Source organism: Engystomops pustulosus, chromosome 2 (assembly GCF_040894005.1).
Source record: "Engystomops pustulosus chromosome 2, aEngPut4.maternal, whole genome shotgun sequence".
Classification (NCBI taxonomy): Eukaryota; Metazoa; Chordata; class Amphibia; order Anura; family Leptodactylidae; genus Engystomops; species Engystomops pustulosus.
In genome coordinates, this window is record NC_092412.1 from 228683149 (window position 1) to 228706997 (window position 23849).

A 23849-nucleotide genomic window follows, 5' to 3' on the forward strand; every position below is an offset into this window, starting at 1 on the left:
CATCACCATATCCCAGGGTGAGGGTGCATGTATTTTGAAGCTCCTTCTGCCTTCAGCTTCAGTTCCCTCCACAAGGTCATATCTCTGGAACTGTGGCTCCTATAAACACAATTCTGGTGTACATGTAAGAATTGTGCTTTTAGGTGAAACACAACCGGAGAACAAGTTACAGTTAGGAATTTAGATTTGTATTCAAATCACATTTTTTATTGCAACTTTAACAGTAAAACACAAACACTATCCTTATATGATCTTTAAAAATGACCACACTTGTGTTTCTAGGTGCAGGGAAACTGATTGTTTAAAGTGGCACAATGTCATGAAGTGTTTATATAGTATATGGTATCTGCACATAGCAAATAGAACTTAAATAGCCATTTGGCAGTTGTGAAGGGGCTAAAAAATTTTTAAAAAATGTTTTTATTGTACTTGGCTTTTTTTTCCACCACTGAACATTTCAAACCATATGTTCTAAATTTTTGTTGTCCACAGCCACCAGTAGGGGGAGCTCACTCAATATGATCTTATACAGCACCCAGAGCACTGGTAAAATGTTCACATGCTGTAAGCCCCTGTGCCTAGTGGTGGGTGTAGAGGAAGCAGGGCTCTTAGAGGACTGTATTTGTAGGTCTACGTATTATGTAATAAAGGGAACCTGTCATTAGGAGTCCTTTTTCTGGCTCCCACATGTCCCCATAGAGAGTAGTGTGCATTTTGCTTAAGTGTTTTTATAATGAAACTGGCTTTTTTCCGATAAAAAGAAAAGTTAGATGAGAATTCACCTTTCTCTCTGCAAAGTAGTGTCCCATGGGTGTGGCCAGTGAGGAGTAGTCCCCCCCACCCTTGGGAAACGACTCTATTTCAAAATCTTACTTTTTATTTGAAGTCAGATGCATGATGGAGCGGTTTCCTGACGGTTGTGGGGGTTGTAGGGGGGAGGGAGACCGCTTCTTAAAGGCCACTCCCATGGTACACTCAACAGACTGAAAGGTAAAACTTTCCTGTAACTTTTCTTTTTATCAGAAAAAACTGTTTTATTATAAAAACACTTCGGCAATGTGCACACTATTCTTCATGGGGACATGGGAAGCCATAATACTAATAATTCTTTATACAGCGCACACAGATTACGCAGCACTGCACAGAGCTTTCCAAATCAGTCCCTGTCCCCAATGGGGATCACAATCTAATCATAAACAGGGCTCCTGATGACAGGTTCCCTTTAAGATTCTTTAGAACATTTTTCTAATATACTTCATTAACAAATTCTGCTTTGTTTGTAAAAAAATATCAGAGTTGATATTAGCTTACCACCTAAAACGTGACATGCTCTGTTATTCTACTAAATCTCATCGATTTCTCCACTTTTATCTGATTTTCAGGTGAAGTGTTTGTCCTGGATGATGGAGGAGAGGTGGACTTGGATTTGGGGAATTATGAGAGATTTCTGGACATCAGTCTGTACAAGGACAATAATATCACCACAGGGAAGATTTATCAGCATGTGATCACCAAGGAGCGACGAGGGGACTACCTGGGGAAAACCGTACAAGGCGAGTCAGTGTAGACGGAGATAAAGATTTCACTTCTTTTTGTAATTGTTTTTTGTTGTTTCAGTCCTCATCTTCATTAGCTGTGGTGTGGAAAGTAATACCAGGCAGGTCAAGTGTCCTAGGACACCGCCATAGCAAGTAATGGGTGATGGGGCCTATCTTTTAGGCTAAGTGTGAACATGAACATGGCCGCCATAGTGGATCCAGAATAAGCTCTTCCAATGGGAAACCGTTCATTTAGCAGATCACAGAATTGTCTCAGAAATAAATTGCCTAATCAGATTAGTAATATCTCTTGTGGTTGATTAAAAATTAGAAGTTTACAACAACACCTTGGAACATTCCCTGTGGTGCACAGCTATGTGATGTGTTGTCCATGGAGCTAAACACAGAGAATCCATGGAGAATATATCTGCTGATAACTTTTAAACCCCAAGAGATATTGTAAATAGTAGGGGCGTAACTAGGGAGGGCCCCATAGCATACATCTGAATGGGCCCCCCTCACCCCATAAAAAATATACATATATTTGTATACTCACATTGGAGTTACAATAAGACACAGTATATACACACCACATATACATACATACAGCATATACACACATACATACAGTACCATATACCCCCAAGCATTAGATACACAGACATACAGAATACACACATTACAAATATAGAAAACTATAAGGATAGATAGTCCTTGGACCACTTATCGGTCAGACCTATAATCTCAATTATTTATTCACAAAAAGTTGCACTTAAGCAACAAAAAAAGGTCCTATAAAAAATAACTTTTATTTCTTCTTGTTATAAAAATGATCCACAGTAAGATCTATATATATATATATAGACACATATAGAACATACACATATCACATATACACATACATTGTCAGTAGGTGGGGGGAAAGACAACCAGACAGTGAGCCCTGAGGCTGAACCCCCTCCCACTGTCCCTACCTGCTTGCCTCAAGACAGCTCTAGCAACTGCGGACAACCTCGGTGGCGGTCCCTATACTATGTAAGTGACACACGTGACTGGACAAGACAGACAACACAATAAGGGGTAGTCGACAAGCCAGAATCAAAAACCAGAAGAATCGCAGTACAAATTCAGTAGGCAAAAAACGGTAGTCAAAGTCAGGCAAAGGTTCGGCAACGATAACAGAAGGTACAAAGAGGTCACAGGGAAATATGGGGAGCTGGGATATCCAGGTAAGAACTAGACAATAGCCAGCACGCAATTGAGCCACTGGCAGCCTTATAAGTAAAGCTGGAGAGACAGACAAGAAGCTGATAGGACTAGTGCTGATTGGAGCTGAAATCAGCTGCATCAGTCCAGCAAAGACCAGGTAACTCATTAACTGCTGGACCATAGTCATCGGGTGTGTCCAGACTCCAGAGGCACAATTCACACTGAACGGTTCTGACAGTACCCCCCCTCTTATGAGGGGCCTCAGGACCCTTAATCATTGGACCAGGCTTAGAAGGATTATGTAAATGGTATCGCCGGACCAGACGGGGCGCATGCATGTCTTTAGCAGAGATCCACGTGCGCTCCTCCGGTCCGAAACCCTTCCAGTGGACCAGATACTGTAAGGAGTCCTGTACCCAGCGGGAATTCAAAATTTTCTCCACCTCATACTCCAATTCCCCCTGGACGATGAGTGGAACCGGAGGAGGTGAAGGCAACACCGATGGCACATATCTTTTAAGAAGAGACTTATGAAACACAGGATGGATACGAAGAGCATTGGGTAGTTTCAACCTAAAGGTTACCGGATTAATGATTTCCACAATGGTATAAGGTCCAATATATTTGGGTGCCAGTTTCCCTGACTGCACCCTAAGTTTCAGATTTTTAGCTGAAAGCCAGACCTTCTCACCTAGTACATATTGCTGACCAGATATACGTCTTTTATTAGCATGTCTTTGATAAGCCTCTTGGGCTTTTACCAAGTTCTGATGAGCTTGGGCCCAAACTGTGCACAGTTTAGAGAAAATGGCCTCGGCTGAGGGATTAATAGATTCTGCAGAATGAACAGACGAGTACCTGGGGTTAAAACCATAATTACAGAAGAAAGGTGACATCTTAATAGAACGTTGTTCATGATTGTTTATAGCAAACTCTGCTAGAGAAATGAAGTCTTTCCACTTATTCTGAGTATCAGCCACAAAACATCTTAGAAATTGCTCTAACGATTGATTGGTCCTCTCTGTCTGTCCATTGGTCTGAGGATGGAATGCAGACGAGAAGGACAGAGAGATACCTAATTTGCCACAGAACTCCCTCCAAAACCTAGCCACAAACTGGACACCCCTGTCGGAAACAACATTCTCAGGCACCCCATGAAGACGTAGAATATGATTAATAAAAAGTGTGGCGAGTGTGCGAGCGTTAGGCAGTTTGCGTAGTGGGATGAGATGACACATCTTAGAAAATCTATCCACCACTACCCAAATGACTGTCTTACCCTTAGATAGTGGCAAGTCGGTAATAAAATCCATAGAAAGATGCGTCCAAGGTCTCTTAGGAACCGGTAGAGGATGTAACAGACCCTCGGGTGGTCTACGAGGGACCTTGGACCTAGCACAAACCTCACAAGCTTCGACAAAAGCCTTGACATCTCGAGCCCAAGATGGCCACCAGTAATGGCGTGAGAGCAGATACTTGGTACCTGCCACACCTGGATGACCAGACAAAACTGAACTATGAATCTCTTCAAGAACTCGGAGTCGAAGGTTAGGCGGTACATACAACAAAGAGTCTGGAGTGTTATGAGGTGCTTGACCCTGAGATTCTGCAATCAGGGTCACCAAGTCAGGTTGCAAAATAGACACTACTACCCCGGGTCTTAAAACAGTATCAGATTGAGTCCTGGGGGAACTTTCTATATCAAAGCTACGAGACAAGGCGTCAGCCTTGATATTACGGGGACCAGGTCGGTAAGTGACTTCAAAATCGAATCTGGTAAAAAACAAAGCCCATCGGGCTTGACGTGGCGAGAGACGTTTAGCATTGTCTAGGTAAACCAGATTCTTATGATCAGTGAGTACCACCACCTTATGTTTGGCACCTTCAAGGAAATGCCTCCATTCATCAAATGCCAACTTGATGGCCAATAGTTCTCTATTACCGATATCATAGTTACATTCAGCTTGAGAGAACTTCTTTGAGAAGAACGCCATAGGTCGCAGGTTAGTAAGAGTGTCCGATCCTTGGGACAACACCGCTCCTACCCCTACCTCTGATGCGTCCACCTCCACAATAAATGGACGTTCAAAATTAGGTTGAGTCAATACTGGGGCCTCTGAAAAACACTTACGGAGCTTGTCAAATGCTCGGATAGCCTCATGAGACCAGTTGACAAGATCTGCCCCCTTCCTGGTGAGATCAGTAAGTGGTTTGGCTATAACAGAAAACCCCTTAATAAATTTCCTATAATAATTAGCGAACCCCAGAAATCTTTGTAAGGCCTTCAAATTATTGGGACGTTCCCACTTTTCGATGGCCACCACCTTAAGGGGATCCATACGGAAGGAATTAGGGGTGATGTAGTAACCTAAAAAAGAGACCTCCTGGATACCAAACTGACATTTAGACAACTTAGCAAACAGACTGTTTTGTCTAAGCAGTTCCATCACTATACGAACATGTTTTATGTGTGAAGCCCAGTCGGGAGAAAAAATCAAAATGTCATCTAAGTAGACCACAAGAAAACGACCTAGATGCTGACGAAATATATCATTCACAAAATGTTGAAAGACCGCCGGGGCATTACATAGACCGAAAGGCATCACTAGATATTCAAAATGACCCTCTGGTGTATTGAAAGCGGTCTTCCATTCATCACCCTCTCTGATTCTAATCAAATTGTAAGCCCCTCGCAAGTCTATCTTGGAAAACCATTTGGCCCCCACAATTTGGTTAAATAAGTCAGGAATCAGGGGTAGAGGGTGTTGATTCTTAACAGTGATTCTGTTAAGTTGTCGATAATCTATACAGGGTCGTAATCCCCCATCCTTCTTTCCCACAAAAAAGAACCCTGCTCCCAATGGGGATGAAGATGGGCGAATGTGACCCTTCTGGAGACTTTCCTTAATATACTCCCGCATAGCCTCCCTTTCCGGACAAGACAAGTTAAAAATACGACCTCGAGGAAACTTGGCGCCGGGAATTAATTCAATGGCACAGTCGTATGATCTGTGTGGCGGCAATCCGTCCACAGCTTTTTCATCAAATACATCCGCATAATCGAACAAAAAACTCGGAATATCCTCTTCCATGGAAGAGCACTCAGCAAAAGAAACCACCTCACAATGGGAGTCACATTCAGTACCCCATTTCACCAGTTCCCGGTTTGCCCAATTAAAAACAGGATTGTGCTTCTCCAACCAAGGCAAACCTAAGATCACATCAGACGACAGGTTATGCAGACACAAAAACTTCATACGTTCCACATGAACTGCCCCCACCTTAACCTCAAGGCAGGGAGTGATGTAACGTATATCCCCCTGAGCGAAGGGGGCTGAGTCTGCTCCTGTGACATTAACAGGAGATTGGAGCAGAAGGGGACACACCTCTAGACCGGAAAAGAACATAGGGTTAACAAAATTAGCAGAAGACCCCGAGTCAATCTGAGCATAACCAGAGATGTTTCTCCCTCCCAAAGACAATGAAATAGGCAATAATAACTTATTCTTATTGGTGAAGGTTACCTGTTCGCCTGAGTGACCCTCTCGATAGTCACTCAGGCGTAGAAGTTTTCCGGCGGTGGTCCAGGAAGGGATGGACATTGCCGGACTCGATGTCCTGCTTTCCCACAGTAGAAACATAAGTTGTTCAACACACGATATGCACGTCTGGTCTTGGCATCAGTAGAATCCACTTGCATAGGTTCCTCTGATGGGGGTATAGCAGGAGGGGAAGGACTAGGGTTGGTAACACGAATAGGTGAAGGTCTAAAAGCGTCTGATGTACCTCTCTCCTTTAGCCTGTCTCTCAAGCGTCTGTCAACTCGGATAGCTAATGTCATGCTATCCTCAAGTGAACTAGGAGTGGGATAAGCTACCAACAGATCCTTCAACCGATCATTCAGTCCGACACGAAACTGAAATCGGAGTGCCGAGTCATTCCAAGTGGAGGGACCACTCCACTGCCTAAACTCCGAGCAATATTCCTCCACAGGACGCCTACCCTGCCTCAGACCTGTCAAGTGACGTTCAGCATTAGCTGCACTATCCGGGTCTTCATACAGTAGCCCTAGGGCCTGAAAAAACCCATCCACCGTCTGCAACTCAGGAGAACTAGGAGGTAACGAGAAAGCCCATTCCTGTGGTGACCCCTGGAGTAGAGACATAACTATGCCCACCTTCTGGACCTCATCCCCAGAAGAGCGGGGGCGCAATCTAAAAAACAATTTACACCCCTCCCGAAAGGCACAGAATCTCTTTCTATCCCCACTGAACTTATCTGGGAGTTGTACAGGTGGCTCAGGTGGTGCTGGGGAAGCCATGGTAAACTGACGTGGGGCCGTCTCCTGCTCATGAAGCCGAACAGCTAGTTCCTGCACCATGGTGTTGATTTGCTGCATCTGTTCCACAATATTTGTCAACGTAGTTCTGCTGTCCATGACAGCGACAGTATATTTTTAGGCTGGCTATTCTGTCAGTAGGTGGGGGAAAGACAACCAGACAGTGAGCCCTGAGGCTGAACCCCCTCCCACTGTCCCTACCTGCTTGCCTCAAGACAGCTCTAGCAACTGCGGACAACCTCGGTGGCGGTCCCTATACTATGTAAGTGACACACGTAACTGGACAAGACAGACAACACAATAAGGGGTAGTCGACAAGCCAGAATCAAAAACCAGAAGAATCGCAGTACAAATTCAGTAGGCAAAAAACGGTAGTCAAAGTCAGGCAAAGGTTCGGCAACGATAACAGAAGGTACAAAGAGGTCACAGGGAAATATGGGGAGCTGGGATATCCAGGTAAGAACTAGACAATAGCCAGCACGCAATTGAGCCACTGGCAGCCTTATAAGTAAAGCTGGAGAGACAGACAAGAAGCTGATAGGACTAGTGCTGATTGGAGCTGAAATCAGCTGCATCAGTCCAGCAAAGACCAGGTAACTCATTAACTGCTGGACCATAGTCATCGGGTGTGTCCAGACTCCAGAGGCACAATTCACACTGAACGGTTCTGACATACATACAACAAATACACACCTACATACAGCATAGACACACACATACAGTATATAAACATTGCACACACATACAGCATATGCACACCCAATACCCCAGATACTGGGAGCCGCTGACTCCGTGGGCCCCATAGCAGCTGCTATGGCTGCTACCCCTATAGTTACGCCCCTGGTAAATAGCTTAGCAGCATTCAGTGTTTGAAACAATTGTAGTTTGGCTTCTTCGATATCATACATTATCAGCCTGCTTTGGCTCCAGTAATGGCTTTCATTCTTCAGCGCTTCTAGACCAAAAGAAATGATGTCAAGTTTTTGGTGCACATGGCCACTGAGCCAATCTTTAGCCATAGTGGTAAATATTTCCGTATTGATAGTAAGTATGCTATCACATGCGGTTGTGTGTTCTGATTCTAAGGCCAAATTAGCTTGATCCTCCAAAGATTTAACGGTCAAAATAGGAATTTTATTGAACAATCGTGAAGACAAATGTGTACATAGACGTATATCATGAGCTCCGAAAATCACCCCCTAAAGATTTAATGTCATTTGTGGCTTGTACTGAGTGATTATGCTGAGTTCTCTCTCTACTTCTCTAGGGGCAGTAGAATCCAAAGCTTTATGTATGAACCCATAAAAACAATTTTATCCCTGTGCAGAAGTTGCAATAAAGACTCTTGTACTGGAAATTTGGCACTTTAAAAAAAGTGTTGTGCATATTAATACACATAAGACTTTTCTCTCCATGTCAATGTGCTATCCTTTGAAATAGCAGGTAGCACATAGACAAAAACAAAGTGGGAGATTCATCAGTGCTGAATGTTCGCCGGTCTGTACCCTAAACTAGGCCGGCGACATTTCATCTCAACACATACATCAGGCGGTCTAAGAATCTTCATGTATCCGTCACGGAAATGTGGGCAGGGACTTTATCTTACTCTGTAGGCACGGAGCACCGGCTTTGATGAACGCTCCCCATTGTTGTTGTGCATGAGGGTTATTTCTAAGTACGGTAGGTGTTACAGCACCCATCATCAGGGTAGGACTCGAGGGAAGCCCATCTCCTGAGCAGACAGATTGACACAAGATGTTTTGTTAATGTATTTTATAAAGTATTCACATTTTTAGAGCATATTATACATAAAATGTAATTTAATTAAATAACTATTGCTTTGGTATAAAAACCTTGACAGAAGTATTGGTATTGAAACAACTCTAGTTTGGTGACTCCCTGGTAATGGTGGTTTGTCTTCTCTGTTTTTAGTGGTCCCGCATATTACTGATGCCATTCAGGAATGGGTGATGAATCAGGCGACTGTTCCAGTGGACAAGGACCACCAGGAGCCTCAGATATGCGTCATTGAGGTAAGTACAATATCCGTCCCCCCGCCCGCAGTATCTGTATTCTGACTTGTCTTTCACTTCTTATAAGACGCCTCACTTGTTTTATGTATGAGTCCCGTTCCATAATCCAATTAGACACAACAGGTCAAGGGGAACAAACTCTTCCTATTTTTGGTGTGTGTTGCCTGTGATTTACAAAATTGAATGAATGCAGAATGTTGTTTGCAGACGACATACGGTCGTCTTTACGTTCCCCTTTATGGTGAATGAAAAAAACATGAAAAAATCAGGTAATCCACAGGCGGGTTGTGTGATACGCTGTATTATACCTTGGAACTAGTTCCTGTAGGGGAGTGTCAGACTTGCTCTAGTTAATCCACTGCCACCTGTTTTACTACTATCCATTGACATTTGGGATGCTCTCTTTATTACTTTGTTATTACTGTATATACTCGAGTATATGGCAAGTTTTTCAGCACAAAAATGTTGCTTATACTCGAGTAAAAAAACAAAAACAAAGTCAATACTCACTATTTCAACGCCCCCTGCAGGTACTCTTCTTTCTTCCTCTTCTTACTTCGAGGAGCGGCAGGTCTGTGCGTTTTGGCCGTGCACACACCGCCGCTGAAGTCATAGTGTATGCACGGCCAGTGCAGGACCTGTCGCTGCCGGTGCACACACTATGATGTCAGCAAGCGGCCAATGCCATAGTGTGTGCACAGCCAACATACAGAGAGCTGCCGCAACCAGAAGTAAGAAGTAAGAGGAGGAAAGGTGAGTATTGACTTTATTTTTGTAAGTGATGGGCATACTGGCGCCCTTCTATATAATGGGGGATGGCTATATACTGGGGGATGGCTGGATGGCTATATACTGGGGCAGGAGGCTGGCTATATACTAGAGCGGCATGGTCTGGCTATATACTGGAGACAGGGGGCTGGTTATATACTGGGGGACATGGGCTGCTGTATACTGGAGGCTGGCTATGTAATAGGGCTTGCTGGCCATATACTGGGGGGAGAGGCTGGCTGGCTATATACTGGGCGGGGGGTGGATGGCTATATACTAAGGGGGGCAGGAGGCTGGATAGCTATTAACTGGGGGGGGGGGCTGGCACTTATGCATTTCCCACTTTAAACTTAAACTACTTGAGTCAATGGGTTTTCCCAGTTTTCGTGGTAAAATTAGGTCCCTCGGCCTACATTCGGGTTGGCTTATACTCGAGTACATACAGTACTTTTTGGTTTGTGTCCTCTGTGCTTTATATATCTATGGGGATTGTAGTGTTTACATCTCTGGGACAGGATCCTTTTTCTTTAATGTTTTGCATTGTTTCGTTCTTTTGTTGAGACGTGTCTTCATGCTCCGTGTCCGGTTTTATATCTGACATATCACGCGCTCCTGTACTTTATTACTTTCCATTCTGTACAAAGAGAACAAATTGTAGGAGAAAGGTTATAGGAAGAGAAAACACCAGCTGTAATAATCTGCAGTCGGTATGATCCCAAAAGACCTCAAAACCTATAAAATCCGGCATCTAGAGAGAGCGGTGGTGGCTATAAATACCACTGACCCCAGCACAGGTGAACAGAGATTTCACATGCCACCCGCTAGCACCCGCCAGGACATCAGATATATATCAGAAGTTATAGGTTAATATACACACAAAAAAATCAGATTCCTTTGATGTTACAGGTTTGCCTATGACATCACTTTATTGCCATTTTTTACTTATGTTTTTGACTTATTTTGCTACAATTTTTGTGGTGTTATTTGCAAACACAATCACAAACAAAACAGAAAACAACAATACAACGTTGCAGCCACATAGTACAGCAAAGCATTTCTGGAGCTGTAATAGGACAACCAAAAAATGATACAGGGCTGTATTCTGCTTTTATATGCTTTCAACTTTTAACACAGACGTTTTTTGGATTATTTGGGGATCTCTCCAGGGATGGGGCCGCAGTCGTCTTTTTTTTTGCTCCCCTGCTTAAAAAATCCATTACTTTATTTTATTTTTTCATGTACAGATTGCATGTTTCCTACATAATAAATTGTACTTCCTAGCCGCGGCATCTAATTTTCCATGCCATGTACTGGGAAGTGGGAAAAAATTCCAAGGGCAGTGATGTGGACAAACAAATGCATGTGCACAAGTTTCTTGTGGGCTCTGTTTTACAGCTTTCAGATCTTAATAGATTTTAAAAAATGAATCCCTTTTATATGGCAAAAAATTATTTGTTTTGCCATATTCCGACGTTAATAGCTTTTTCATAATTTGGTATATGGGACTGTCACTTTTTATTGGACTTGATAATGTTTTAATTTCTACATTTTTCCGAGTGTACTAAAAAGTGGCAATACAGACAATGGGGCGCTATTTTCCATTATGTGGTAATCCACCGGGAAAAACCTTTTCCAGACTTTTGTGACATGTTTAAGATTTGTTTTGTTTACTTTTATATAAGTTCTAGAGAAAGGGGGTTTGTGACTTAAACGTTAAGGTTTTTTTTACTGTAACTGCAGGCCCCCTAGGGTACTTTAAAGGACACCTGTCATCAAGTCTCTGCAGCTAATTCTGTCACCACTACCTGTTGGAGCAGCTCACAAGGATCCCATCCCAGCCTTTATCTAGTCAATTCATACATTAATTATTCTGAAATCATCTTTTCTTTATTATGTAAATGAGGCTGGTCACATGGTCAGAGGCAGTGATGTCACCCCTGTTACCCCTCCCCTCTCCTCCCCCTGCTCAGGTCTGTGTGTAATGTATAGTAAAGCATGGCTAGTGTGTGTGCTGCATCTGCTGACATGCTGCATCCTCATAATACACAGAGACACAGACATCAGCTATACAAGTGACATGTTCTGCTATAACATGGCTGCCTGGAGCTGTTGTATCTTTCGCATATACACATACACATGCACACACAGGCTGCAGGGGGCGTGGCCACCAGCACCAGGAAGCACATCATTATACAGCCTCACTCCATTATACAGGCTGTCAGTCATGCACTGGGGGTGTGGCTGTACCTCCCACTCATGAATAAGCTGGACAGCTTGAATATGCTAATGACCCATTGGACATTTCACAGGTCATTTGCATACAGCTTTAGGACCTCATTGCTTAGGTTTACAGGCATGTAGAGGAACAATGAAGGGATAGAGGCAATGCTCTCTAATGGCAGTTTATGAAAATATATGTAGCTTAGGGGGTTAATTTGCCTGACGGGTTCTCTTTAACCCTATGGCGTCTGATTGTTCCAACCATATACTATAATACAGACAATGCCACATTTTTTAAAGGTCTTCAATCCAACATATTAGTTACACATTAGCTGATATGAGCACCTAAGGGCTTGGGTTTGTTTTTGTTAATGGAGTCTGGAGTTGCTGGCACCTTCGGAGGTTGTCTCTGTGCTACTGTGCCGGGGCAGATTGTGCGCAACAACTGCATATATTCAGTGTGTAAGATTGAAATGCCCAGAAGCCAAACTTCGGCACGGGGGGTTGTACTTAGTACTTATTTATTAAGCACTAAATCTTTGCATGTAATAGCTTTGGTGATCTGACTTCCTGATTTTTTCTGATCTCATTGCATATATCTTGCCTTGATAACTACTGTGATTTCCCTGGTATTCTGACAAGGGTTGACTTAAAAATAATATAGCTTCTTTCTTCCAAAAAACAGCATCACCCCTCTTCTTAGGTTATGTTAAGGTATAAAGGCAGGAGAGAAAATTTGATTACCACAGATTGGTAAAGAGGGGCTAGTGATACTCACAAAATATGGTTGTGCTAAATACAAGGCAGATCTCTAATTCAGGTGATGATTTTTATGTTTTGGGAGCTGCCACCATGTGAATAGTGAGGGTGCGGTTGCCACACTGGTTGCAATTTGGTGGAGCTGCGGGTGGGGTGATGGTGCTCGGCACACACCAAAATCCAGACACAATGGACAGGAATGTGATTGATTTCATTGTCAGAGTGGTCTTTGTTTTAGGGCCCCTTTTTCAAGTGTATAAGGCTAAACACATATTTTAAAATGTATACGTCTCAATAAAATGGATAAAAATTCATAAAGAGGTGACAAGTAGGTTTGATCCAATGGTAGGTACAAATAGAAATGTTTTGCCATAAAAAAATGGTGGCCCGAAACGCGTTGTAACCCTAAGGCATCAATCACATTCCCCAATTCTGGAAAATCCCTTTTCTCTCTGGTTTATGATTTGGGTATATTCATATTCTCCTGGTTTTACTTTGGTGCTCTGGTCGGTCTGCCTGCAAGTTCGCCCCCGATTTTTGACACAAGTGCAACCTGGGTCCCTAGTGACTGACTCCATCCTCCCTCGCTGGTAAAAACCTGGGAGTATCTGCTTACTGCAGAGATGCATTGGACTGATCAGAACCGTTTATCTAAGATTAGGAAATATAAATTATGGAATTATTATATTGTCTAACTGAAAACAAGATTCACAAAAATTTGTTTTAAATTTTTTTAGCTTGGTGGAACCATTGGAGACATTGAAGGAATGGCTTTCATAGAAGCTTTTAGACAATTCCAGTTCAAAGCCAAGAGGGAGAACTTCTGTAACATACACGTCAGCCTTGTGCCTCAGGTAAGTGAACCTACGGGGAAATGGGATGTTATTAAAGGGGTTATCCGGGTTTAAATTTTTTTTTATGGCCGGGCTGGGGAGGGCTATTTAAACATAATAAACATGTACTTACCTCCTCCGGTGCTGCCGATGTCCCGCGCCGCGGCCCGTCTTCTCTGTGCGCCGGTTTCATTACACCGGCGCACAGGGAGCTTCCGGCCGGCCGGAAGCTCCCATGCTCACCATCTCTCAGCGCTTACAACGCTGAGAGATAGGGACGGATGGGAGGAGCCGTCCACATCGTGGACCGGAAGCTCCCTGTGCGCGGCTTCCGTTCCCCTGTAAACAAACAGGGGCACGGATCGGAGGGACCGCGGCGCGGGACAACGGCGGCGCCGGAGGGGGTAAGTCCATGTTTATTATGTTTAACTAGCCTTCCCCAGCCCGGACATAAAAAAAAATTTAAACCCGGATAACCCCTTTAATAGTCCTGACACTTACAGAAAGCGTATCCGCCTTCCTTATATTACTGGAATAGTCAATTCTGGATTATTTTTTTGAGCTCTTTTAGGAATCTATACATAAATTGGCAACAGTTGAAAGTCTCATAGATCCCTGCTGACTCCGGCGCTGTACATTCACTGCTAAAAGTGTCATCTATGTAGGGACCGCCTCATTGTCACTTTATCACAGAGGGATAAGAGAAGATGCTCCAGAATTGTCAGGACATGTGACAGATCCTTTAAGACTATTGATTCCCTTACAACAGTAGGATAACTTGTAAATACAGTACCACTATATATATTTTCTTAAAAGCAATGTCATATAAAGAAATGTGTTATTTAAAACAAGATACCGTATATACTTGAGTATAAGCCGACCCAAGTATAAGCCGAGGCCCCTAATTTTACCACAAAACCTGGTAAAACCTATATATTTTTTTTACTCAAGTATAAGTTTGGGTTTTCAGCACATTTTTTTGTGCTGAAAAACTAGGCTTATACTCGAGTATATATGGTTATCCTTTGTTGCTTCTGTCATTACAATACAATCTACTGTATATACTACTATAAGCCGAGGTACCTAATTTTACAATAAAAAACTGGGAAAACGTATTGACTTGAGTATAAGCCTAGGTTGGGAAATGCAGCCGCTACTTTCTAATAAAATGTACAGTAGTTTTTCCTCATGAATGGAATGTACACAGCAGCCCCTCCAATTAATATAATGTCCAGCAGAGTGCCCCGATTATTATAATGTCAAGCAGAGTGCCCCCATTATTATAATGTCCAGCAGAGTCCCTCCATTATTATAATGTTCAGCAGGGTGGCCCCCATTAATATAATGTGCAGCAGGGTGCCCCCTATTAATATAATGTCCAGCAGGGTGCCCCCCATTAATATAATGTCCAGCAGGGTGCCCCCCATTAATATAATGTCCAGCAGGGTGCCCCCCATTAGTATAATGTGCAGCGGAGTGCCCCCCATTAGTATAATGTGCAGCAGAGTGCCCCCCATTAATATAATGTCCAGCAGAGTGCCCCCCATTAGTATAATGTCCAGCAGGGTGCCCCCCATTAATATAATGTCCAGCAGGGTGCCCCCATTAGTATAATGTGCAGCAGAGTGCCCGCCCCCATTAATATAATGTCCAGCATAGTGCCCCCATTAGTATAATGTCCAGCATAGTGCCCCCCATTAGTATAATGTCCAGCAGAGTGCCCCCCATTAGTATAATGTGCAGCAGCGTATCCCCAATAATGTAATGTCCAGCAGCGTGCCCCCATTAATGTAATGACCAGCAGGGTGGCCCCCATTAATATAATGTGCAGCAGGGTGCCCCCTATTAATATAATGTCCAGCAGGGTGCCCCCGATTAATATAATGTCCAGCAGAGTGCCCCTCATTAGTATAATGTCCAGCAGAGTGCCCCCCATTAGTATAATGTCCAGCAGAGTGCCCCCCATTAATATAATGTCCAGCAGAGTGCCCCCCATTAGTATAATGTCCAGCAGGGTGCCCCCCATTAGTATAATGTCCAGCAAGGTGCCCCCCATTAGTATAATGTGCAGCATAGTGCCCCCCATTAATATAATGTCCAGCATAGTGCCCCCATTAGTATACTGTACAGCAGAGTGCCCCCCCCATTAGTATAATGTCCAGCAGAGTGCCCCCCATTAGTATAATGTCCAGCAGAGTGCCCCCCATTAGTATAATGTCCAGCAGAGTGCCCCCCATTAGTATAATGTCCAGCAGAGTGCCCCCCATTAGTATAATGTCCAGCAGAGTGTCCCTCATTAGTATAATGTCCAGCAGAGTGCCCCCCATTAGTATAATGTGCAGTAGCGTATCCCCCCATTAGTGTAATGTCCAGCAGAGTGCCCCCCATTAGTATAATGTCCAGCAGAGTACCCCCCACTAGTATAATGTGCAGCAGCGTATCCCCCCATTAGTATAATGTCCAGCAGATGCAATGCCCAGCAGAATGCCCCCTTTAGTGTATTGTCCAGCAGAGTTCCCTCATTAATGTAATTCCCAGCAGAGAGCCCCCCCCCCCAAAATAAAGTTAGTACTCATCCTGCAGTGTTGCTCATCCCTGCGTCCTCTTCTCCCCGCAGGACGTCTTCTGGCACCCGGCCACGGCCGCAGATGTGTGTCTTTGCTATCTGCCGGCACTCAAACTATGACGTCAACACTGGTGCATCATGGTTTCTGAACCAGCAGATCACATGGGCATTCATCTGCCGGCCCGGCCGGGAACCCCAAGACCTGCTGCAAGGAGAAGACGACGTAGGGGTCAGCGTCGGAGGGTGAATACTAACTTTATTATTTTTATGTACTCGAGTGGAAGCCGAGTTGGGCTTTTTCAGCACAAAAATTGGCTGATACTCAAGTATATATGGTATTTCTATATTTTTTTTTTCTTTCTGTTTATCTACAAAAATATTAAACTCGTATCAGAGGAAAAGAGACATCTTAACTGCAGGTGCTACAATACAGAACTGAGAACAAGTTCAGCAGAGTCTTACATAAGAGGACCCCCCCCCCTGCCGAGTCCCCTCCTTGTATCATACGTGACGTGTAAATAGTTCACAACTTGAAGGAAGAACAAGTTGTTTATTGCCTGGCGCCACTCCAGATAATAAGTATTCAGAGACTAGGACTCTTCAGTTTGAAGCACAGAAACCCATTAACTATAATTGTAAACTGCAGATACAATAGAAGTTCAATCCGAAAACTTAAAAGGTAAAAGTCTCTTGAATGTGAAGAAGCATTGATCTCCCGGTCCAAGAGGAAAGGAGTCAGATCTTCAGAGAATGAATATAACAGAACACTTCAGTATATTTCCAACATCATCACTAATTATGTCTGTGTCATTTTGTAAAGGGAAGCTGTGAAGATTGGACATGATGGGGCTCATTTACAAGTGCAGTCGGTACTATGTGCAGTTACCTGTGTAATGTGCAGGCAGATTCAGGATTTTTGGTGCACGTTCTTCATGAATCTGGCGCCTCCTGCACTGCTCCGAAAGATTGCACCATTTTTGTGGTGCATCTTTAACAAAGGGCATGCAAAATATGTAAAGAATAGCGCAGCGGTGCCACAAAAGGGTCACGTGTGACACATGTTGTGTGGACACTTCCTAAATACCTGTGCAAGCAATTTGCACTGAAAAGAACTTGCAAAGTCTAACAGAAAACTGGCACAAGCACCTTAGTAAATGTTGGACAATGTCCAATCTGCAGGCAGTAAGTTATAGAGCAAGAGGAGCTAAGCAATTTTTATTTAGTATCTTGTCCGCAGGCAGCATCTTATAGAGCAGGAGGAGTGGAGCAGATTGAATATATTGTTATCTGCAGGAAGCATGTTGTAGAGCAGAACAAGCTGAGAGGATTGTATTTAGTGTCCTAGCTGCAGGCAGCGTTCTATATAGAGCAGCAGGAGCTAATAAGATTGTACAAGGTTCTTAGCCGTTCTTAAAGAGCCGGAAGACCTGAGCATATGGTATATAGTTTCCAATCTGCAGGCAGCATGTTGTAGAGCAGGAGCAGCTGAACAGGAGGAGCTAAAGAGATTATACATATTGTTCTATCTACAGGCATCTTGTTATAGAGCAGTTGGACTCAGCAGATTGCACATGGTTTCCAATCTGCAGGCAGCATGTTATAGAGCAGGAGAAGCTGAACAGGAAGAGCTAAAGTGATTATACATATTGTCCTATCTGCAGGCAGCATGTTATAGAGCAGGAGAAGCTGAACAGGAAGAGCTAAACTGATTATACATATTGTCCAATCTGTAGACAACATGTTATAGAGCAGGAGGAGCTCAGCAGATTATGCAAATTGTCCTATCTGCAGGCATCTTGTTATAGAGCAGGAGGAGCTGAGCAGATTGCACATAGTTTCCAATCTGCAGGCAGCATGTTATAGAGCATGAGGAGCTGAGCGGATTGCACATAGTTTCCAATCTGCAGGCAGCATGTTATAGAGCATGAGGAGCTGAGCGGATTGCACATAGTTTCCAATCTGTAGACAGCATGTTATAGAGCAGGAGGAGCTGAGCAGATTTTACATACCCCCAATGCCGTCTTTGGCCACCCATCCATTGAGAAAAATAGTTAAAAAAATTAAAAGTTTGTACACTTCCCAAAATTGTATTGATGAAAACTTCAGGCCTTCCCGCAATCTATGACACCACACCTGATAATGACAACCAAAGTTTGTTGCCTGGAGCTGCGGTCATGTGACTGAAGACTTCCTGTAACGTCCCATGTCCTGCTGGTTTCTGGTAGAGGGAGGGGACCCTGCAGTCATTGTCCCTCCAACCACTGATAGGGGACGTGCATACAGGGATGTGTGTACGGCCCCTTCAACCACCCAAAGCAGTGCATAGGACATCACAGGACGCCCTGTTCCCCGGGGGTCAACCAGTTGGCTTAAATGGGTTATGTATAGGATTCGATATTTTCCCTGTTAAAGGTATAGGTGACAAATCCTTAAGGTAAGAATGTGAGAGAACGTAGTCCAACAAAGGATCTAGAAATAGAGATATTTTTCTGTATTACATATTCATCGAAAAAAGAAATTGCATAATTACAGAGATACAAACTGTCAGTGTAAAACAATGGAAAAGTAGCGATCGAGCAGCTTACACAGACTGCCCCCAACCAGTAAAAACATTAAGGACACCCGACTTACAGATGACCCCTAGTTACATACGGACCTTTGGTGAAGCTCTGTAGATGCTTTATTATAGTTCCAGACTGCAATGATCAGCTGTAAGGTGTCTGGGACAAAAAATGTTTTGGTCTGAAACTATGATTATAGAATATACAGTTTTGACTCCTAGCTATATACTTTTGTATTTCCTCTCCATACCACTGGAGGGCACTCTCGCTCCTTCATTCTGCTGATTGTGGACATCAAGATTCTGGCTTATTGTGTGTATATACAGTATATGATTGTGATTATTATTTAGTTAATTATAGTTAATTACCTTATTATTTCCTTTTATCAGATTAACTACTACTAAATACATCAGAAACCGGCAATATTAATATTAATCCAGTCATGATTTGAGCAGAATAAGAGATCATATTTATAGCTTTTAATGCCATTGCTTGCAAAAATTTCACTATCGTGATGTTATAATAAACTGGCATTTAGATAACTTATTGTAAAACCTGCATCATATCTGTGCAGACAATGGGGGGAGGGTGTATCATTGTAGTTGTATCAGTTTTTGGTCTCAAATTCTCCAAATCTTTCAACTTGCACCAAATATGGGGATTTTTTTTTTGTTGTTTTTGAGCTGACTCCACTTTACATATTAGACATCCTATTCAAGATTTATAATGTGACCAGAGATGAAGTAGACAGAAGCGTGAACTGCAACTTTATTTGCCACAATGAAACCAGAGTTATCAAGCAGACACCAAAAGAACTTGAAAAACACTCCAAAACTACTTATGGTAAACCTGGTCCATTGGGTTTAGTCACAGACTCCTGCTTTATGTACAGTGAATTATTCTTGCATTTCACTAATTCTGATTGTAGATAAGTAACAATGAATATATCCTGGAAATAATTATTATTCGTATCTTTGTTTAGCCGACAGCTACAGGAGAACAAAAGACCAAACCAACGCAGAACAGCGTCCGAGCCCTCAGGGGTCTGGGCTTATCACCGGACTTGGTACGTCCTGTAAATCCTCTATAGATGTCCAGTGACTAACTTGAAAGTTAAAAAAAATATTTTTAAAGGAAATCTACTTTATGCATTGTGTACCAAACACAGAATGCTGTAGCTCCACTGATGCAGGCACATATCTTGTTTAATCCCTGAACTGAGTGGTTTTTCAGAAAAAATAATGATAAAATTATAATAATGAGGCTCTGTTGCTCCTGTGCTGGCTCAGCGCTTTTCCTCACTGCTCCAGATAACGCTGTACTCACTGTGTTGTGCCTGAAAGGCAGAAGTAATCAATTGCTGCACCATCCCCCAGCTGTTGTGTTTGAGTCATCCAGCTCAGGTTGATTAGTCCTGTCTCAAAAGTTTAGAAACCTCTGTGAAACACAGCAGCCAGTATGCAGCCAGCTTCCCCAAGGTCCTGAATTTTATATTTGTTTTTAGAGCAAAACCACTCAGCACAGGTATTAAACAAGACATGCTCCTGCATCAGCGTAGCTACAGCATTCTCAAGGTATGTTTGGTTCACAATGCATAAAAACAAATGGTGGATTTCCTTTAACTATAAAAGCCAGGTTTACACAGCGTTTTCAAGGTCGTTATCTTCCTCAAATTCAGATCTAAAAAGGGCAGTGTAACCACATCTTAAAGGGGTTTGGCCACTAATAAGAGAATTTACTGGGGTAAGTACACAACCCTTAAAGGAAATCGAAAGTCCATCACGATAAATCAGGGACACTAACTTATAGATCCAGGCACCATGATTGTAGTTATCTTCTTATACTCGTTATCCATGGCCTCCTTCTAAAATCAACTTTTAAAATTTTGCTGTTGAGCCTGAGGGCTACCCTAGCCTTTAAGTGGTCTGGCTTTCCAGGCTGTTACACTGTATTACCCCTTCCCCCACCACACACACACACACACTTTAAAGGGTCACAAAGTTCCTCTGTTGCCGCTGGCAGCTGCAGGTCTTGTGCCCAATGGCAGCAGGACATAGGACTTGGGCACCTTGCACACAGCCGTTGTGGGGATTTATAAACTTGTGGCCGGATATACGTCCTCTTAGATGGCTATAGGCACAGGTATGGTAACACACAGAGCATGCTTTATCTTTCCCCGTACGTAAGGCCAGGCATCAGGCATCCCAGTTGAGAGGGGAGACCAGCGCTCACCCCTCCTCCTCTGAAGCGCTCTGCCGTGTGCTGGAGCAAGCATATGTCTGTGTGCATGTAACCTTGCTGTGATGTCCTGTCTTCTGGTGGATGGAGGAGGCTGTGCAGTAATTACTGTATGCACCAATAATCTGTCATTACCAGTAGTAGTAGTAGTTGGAGGAGAGTGCCAAGGGCATGCACACCTCAGCAGGTTCCTTCTTTGGCAATTCCTCCTACCAGGGGCTCATGTGTCCCACTGCTCTTGCAGACACCTTATCAGCTAGTATATCATCAGTGACCCTATTAGGGTTTAATACTTACCCTGGTAATGTTTCTTATTAGTGGCCAACCCCTTTAAGACTCTGTATTTCCAGCTTCCTTCAGAGTTGCACTTTAATCCCCAAATGGATACTGTCAATGGAAACCTTACTATCCATATTTAGCTTCACTTTGGTGCAGGAGCTCTTCCAGAAACCCTTGCAGTATGCTAACAAAATCCTTGAGACGCTGCACTACCCGAAACAACCACTGGGTGGCTGCACATGGACATAAATAGGATGGAGATCTTTTGACAATATATTGTAAAATAACGTTTTTTCTGTCTATTTAAAAAGTTGCTTATCGCGTGATACTCCTCCTAGGTTGACCAGTATGAGAAGTAATGAGGGGCACATGAGGTGGACACATAATGACTGCTAACTCTCATTCCCTGACAGATTGTGTGTAGGAGTACCAAACCTATTGAGATGGCGGTGAAAGAGAAGATCTCAATGTTCTGTCACGTGGAACCAGAACAGGTCCGTTATTATATGACCTTCTTGTGCTTGAACTAAAATAATTGCAAAAATATTCTACAATAGTCTACAAAATAATTATTACATCGGTTAGAAAAAGTGATGTTTCTGATGGTTGAGGGTCCTAATCCTGAAACCCCTATACTTTTGTGTTCTTCAAACTTTATCACAGACCTTCCCCTGTGCTGTAATATCCTACCACAAGCCTGATACTGCCCTTACTACGGGGAAGTGCAGAGCCAAAAGTTAACACTGTCTTCAGCTTTAAATGGTTAAGACTACTGGAAAACCCACTTTAAGTGGTTTGGATATATACATTTGCACAAACAGAAAAGAGTTGGTAAAACATATTTCCATCCATATTTACATATAATCTCCAGGTAGAACTTACTAACATTTACTTAATTGATAACACTGAGATCATACAATATGAAGGATTATATTGTGGTATATATAATAATTAAATATATTAATATTGTATTGTATTTTCATATAAACCTTCTTTACAGGTCATATTCATCCATGATGTCTCGTCTACTTACCGAGTGCCCATTTTATTAGAAGAACAAGGAATTATTACATATTTTAAACACAGACTGAACCTTCCTGTGGACAGTAAGTCCACTGTGCAGCTCCTGAAATGGAAGAGAATGGCTGACAGGTATAGTAGTCCTCACTGGTATCATACAGTCCATACACAGAAAGTTAAAAGGGTTTTATGGGGAGAACATATCCAATGATGCTCCAGAAGAGCATAAATGGTGCTAATCTCCTCCACTGACCCAGCACCACTTTCTTCCAAAACTGTCCAGTAGCAGCAGGACTGTGAAAAATTGTATGCTTCAGGATTGTAGCTGCAATTGGAACACTGCAGGATGTAGCCCTTGTCACGTAGTATCACACATGTGTAAAGCAGAACATGTCAGGTACTTGTGTAGCTGATGTCTGTGTATCACACATGTGTATAGCAGAACATGTCAGGTACTTGTGTAGCTGATGTCTGTGTATCACACATGTGTATAGCAGAACATGTCAGGTACTTGTGTAGCTGATGTCTGTGTATCACACATGTGTATAGGAGAACATGTCAGGTACTTGTGTAGCCGATGTCTGTGTATCACACATGTGTATAGCAGAACATGTCAGGTACTTATGTAGCCGATGTCTGTGTATCACATATGTGTATTGGAGAAAATATGATTTTAGAATGAATATAATATATGGATTATCTATATAATCTATATAAAGGCTGGGATGGATCCTTGTGAACTACATGTATTAGTACATTTACCCTGTTTCCCTGATAGTAAGACACCCCCAAGAGCAAGACGTAGTGGGGGTTTTAGGGGGGTCGGCTAATGTAAGACGTACCCCGAAAGTAAGACATAGTAAACTGTACGTTGAAAAAATATAAGACATAGTACTGGTACCTTTTGCTGCATTAACTGCGGAATGCGGACGGTTAGAGCGGTATGCGGACGGATCTGTAGGGGGAAGGACGTGGAGGCCGCGGGAGCAGCAGTAATGTTGTCCGTGGTTCATCAGGACCATGGACAACATACAAAAACACGCAGCCTCAGTGCCCTCATGTGCAGCCGCCGGTGGCTCCTGCATGAGGAAGAAGAAGCCACACCTCTACCCAGCACCACAGATGAATTGATCCGATCACCATTACGGTACCAAGTAAGCAATTCACAAAATGCACCATGTAAAGTTTCCTTAACTTTTTCCGAAAGTAAGACATAGTGGTACTTTTGGGGGTAAAAAGAATGTATGACACTGTCTTACTTTCGGGGAAACACGGTATTAGTTCCAGAGACCTGATGGCAGGTGTGCTCATGTCTGTGTGTATTGTATAGTAATATATTTTTCAAATTTGCCATTAGCAAACTAGATTACCTATATCCGAACACAAAAATTATATAGTTAAAACATAACTTTTATTTTCAACAAAAAAAGAGGACCTAATGTCTCGGCAGTGATTCTAAACTCAATGTATTTTACAAATTTGCCAT

General features: G+C 42.9%; 1 protein-coding gene across 6 annotated transcripts in view; it reads left to right on the forward strand.

Moving 5' to 3' along the window:
* CTPS2 (CTP synthase 2) overlaps positions 1–23849 on the forward strand; it is a 120729-nt gene that overhangs the window by 5707 nt on the left and 91173 nt on the right. For all 6 annotated transcript variants that reach the window (XM_072138439.1, XM_072138434.1, XM_072138436.1 and 3 more), the window contains 6 exons: positions 1383–1553; positions 9019–9119; positions 13604–13720; positions 19809–19892; positions 21757–21837; positions 22344–22495. In XM_072138439.1, the coding sequence (XP_071994540.1) occupies positions 1383–1553; positions 9019–9119; positions 13604–13720; positions 19809–19892; positions 21757–21837; positions 22344–22495 (706 nt within the window). The remainder of the gene's footprint in view (positions 1–1382; positions 1554–9018; positions 9120–13603; positions 13721–19808; positions 19893–21756; positions 21838–22343; positions 22496–23849) is intronic.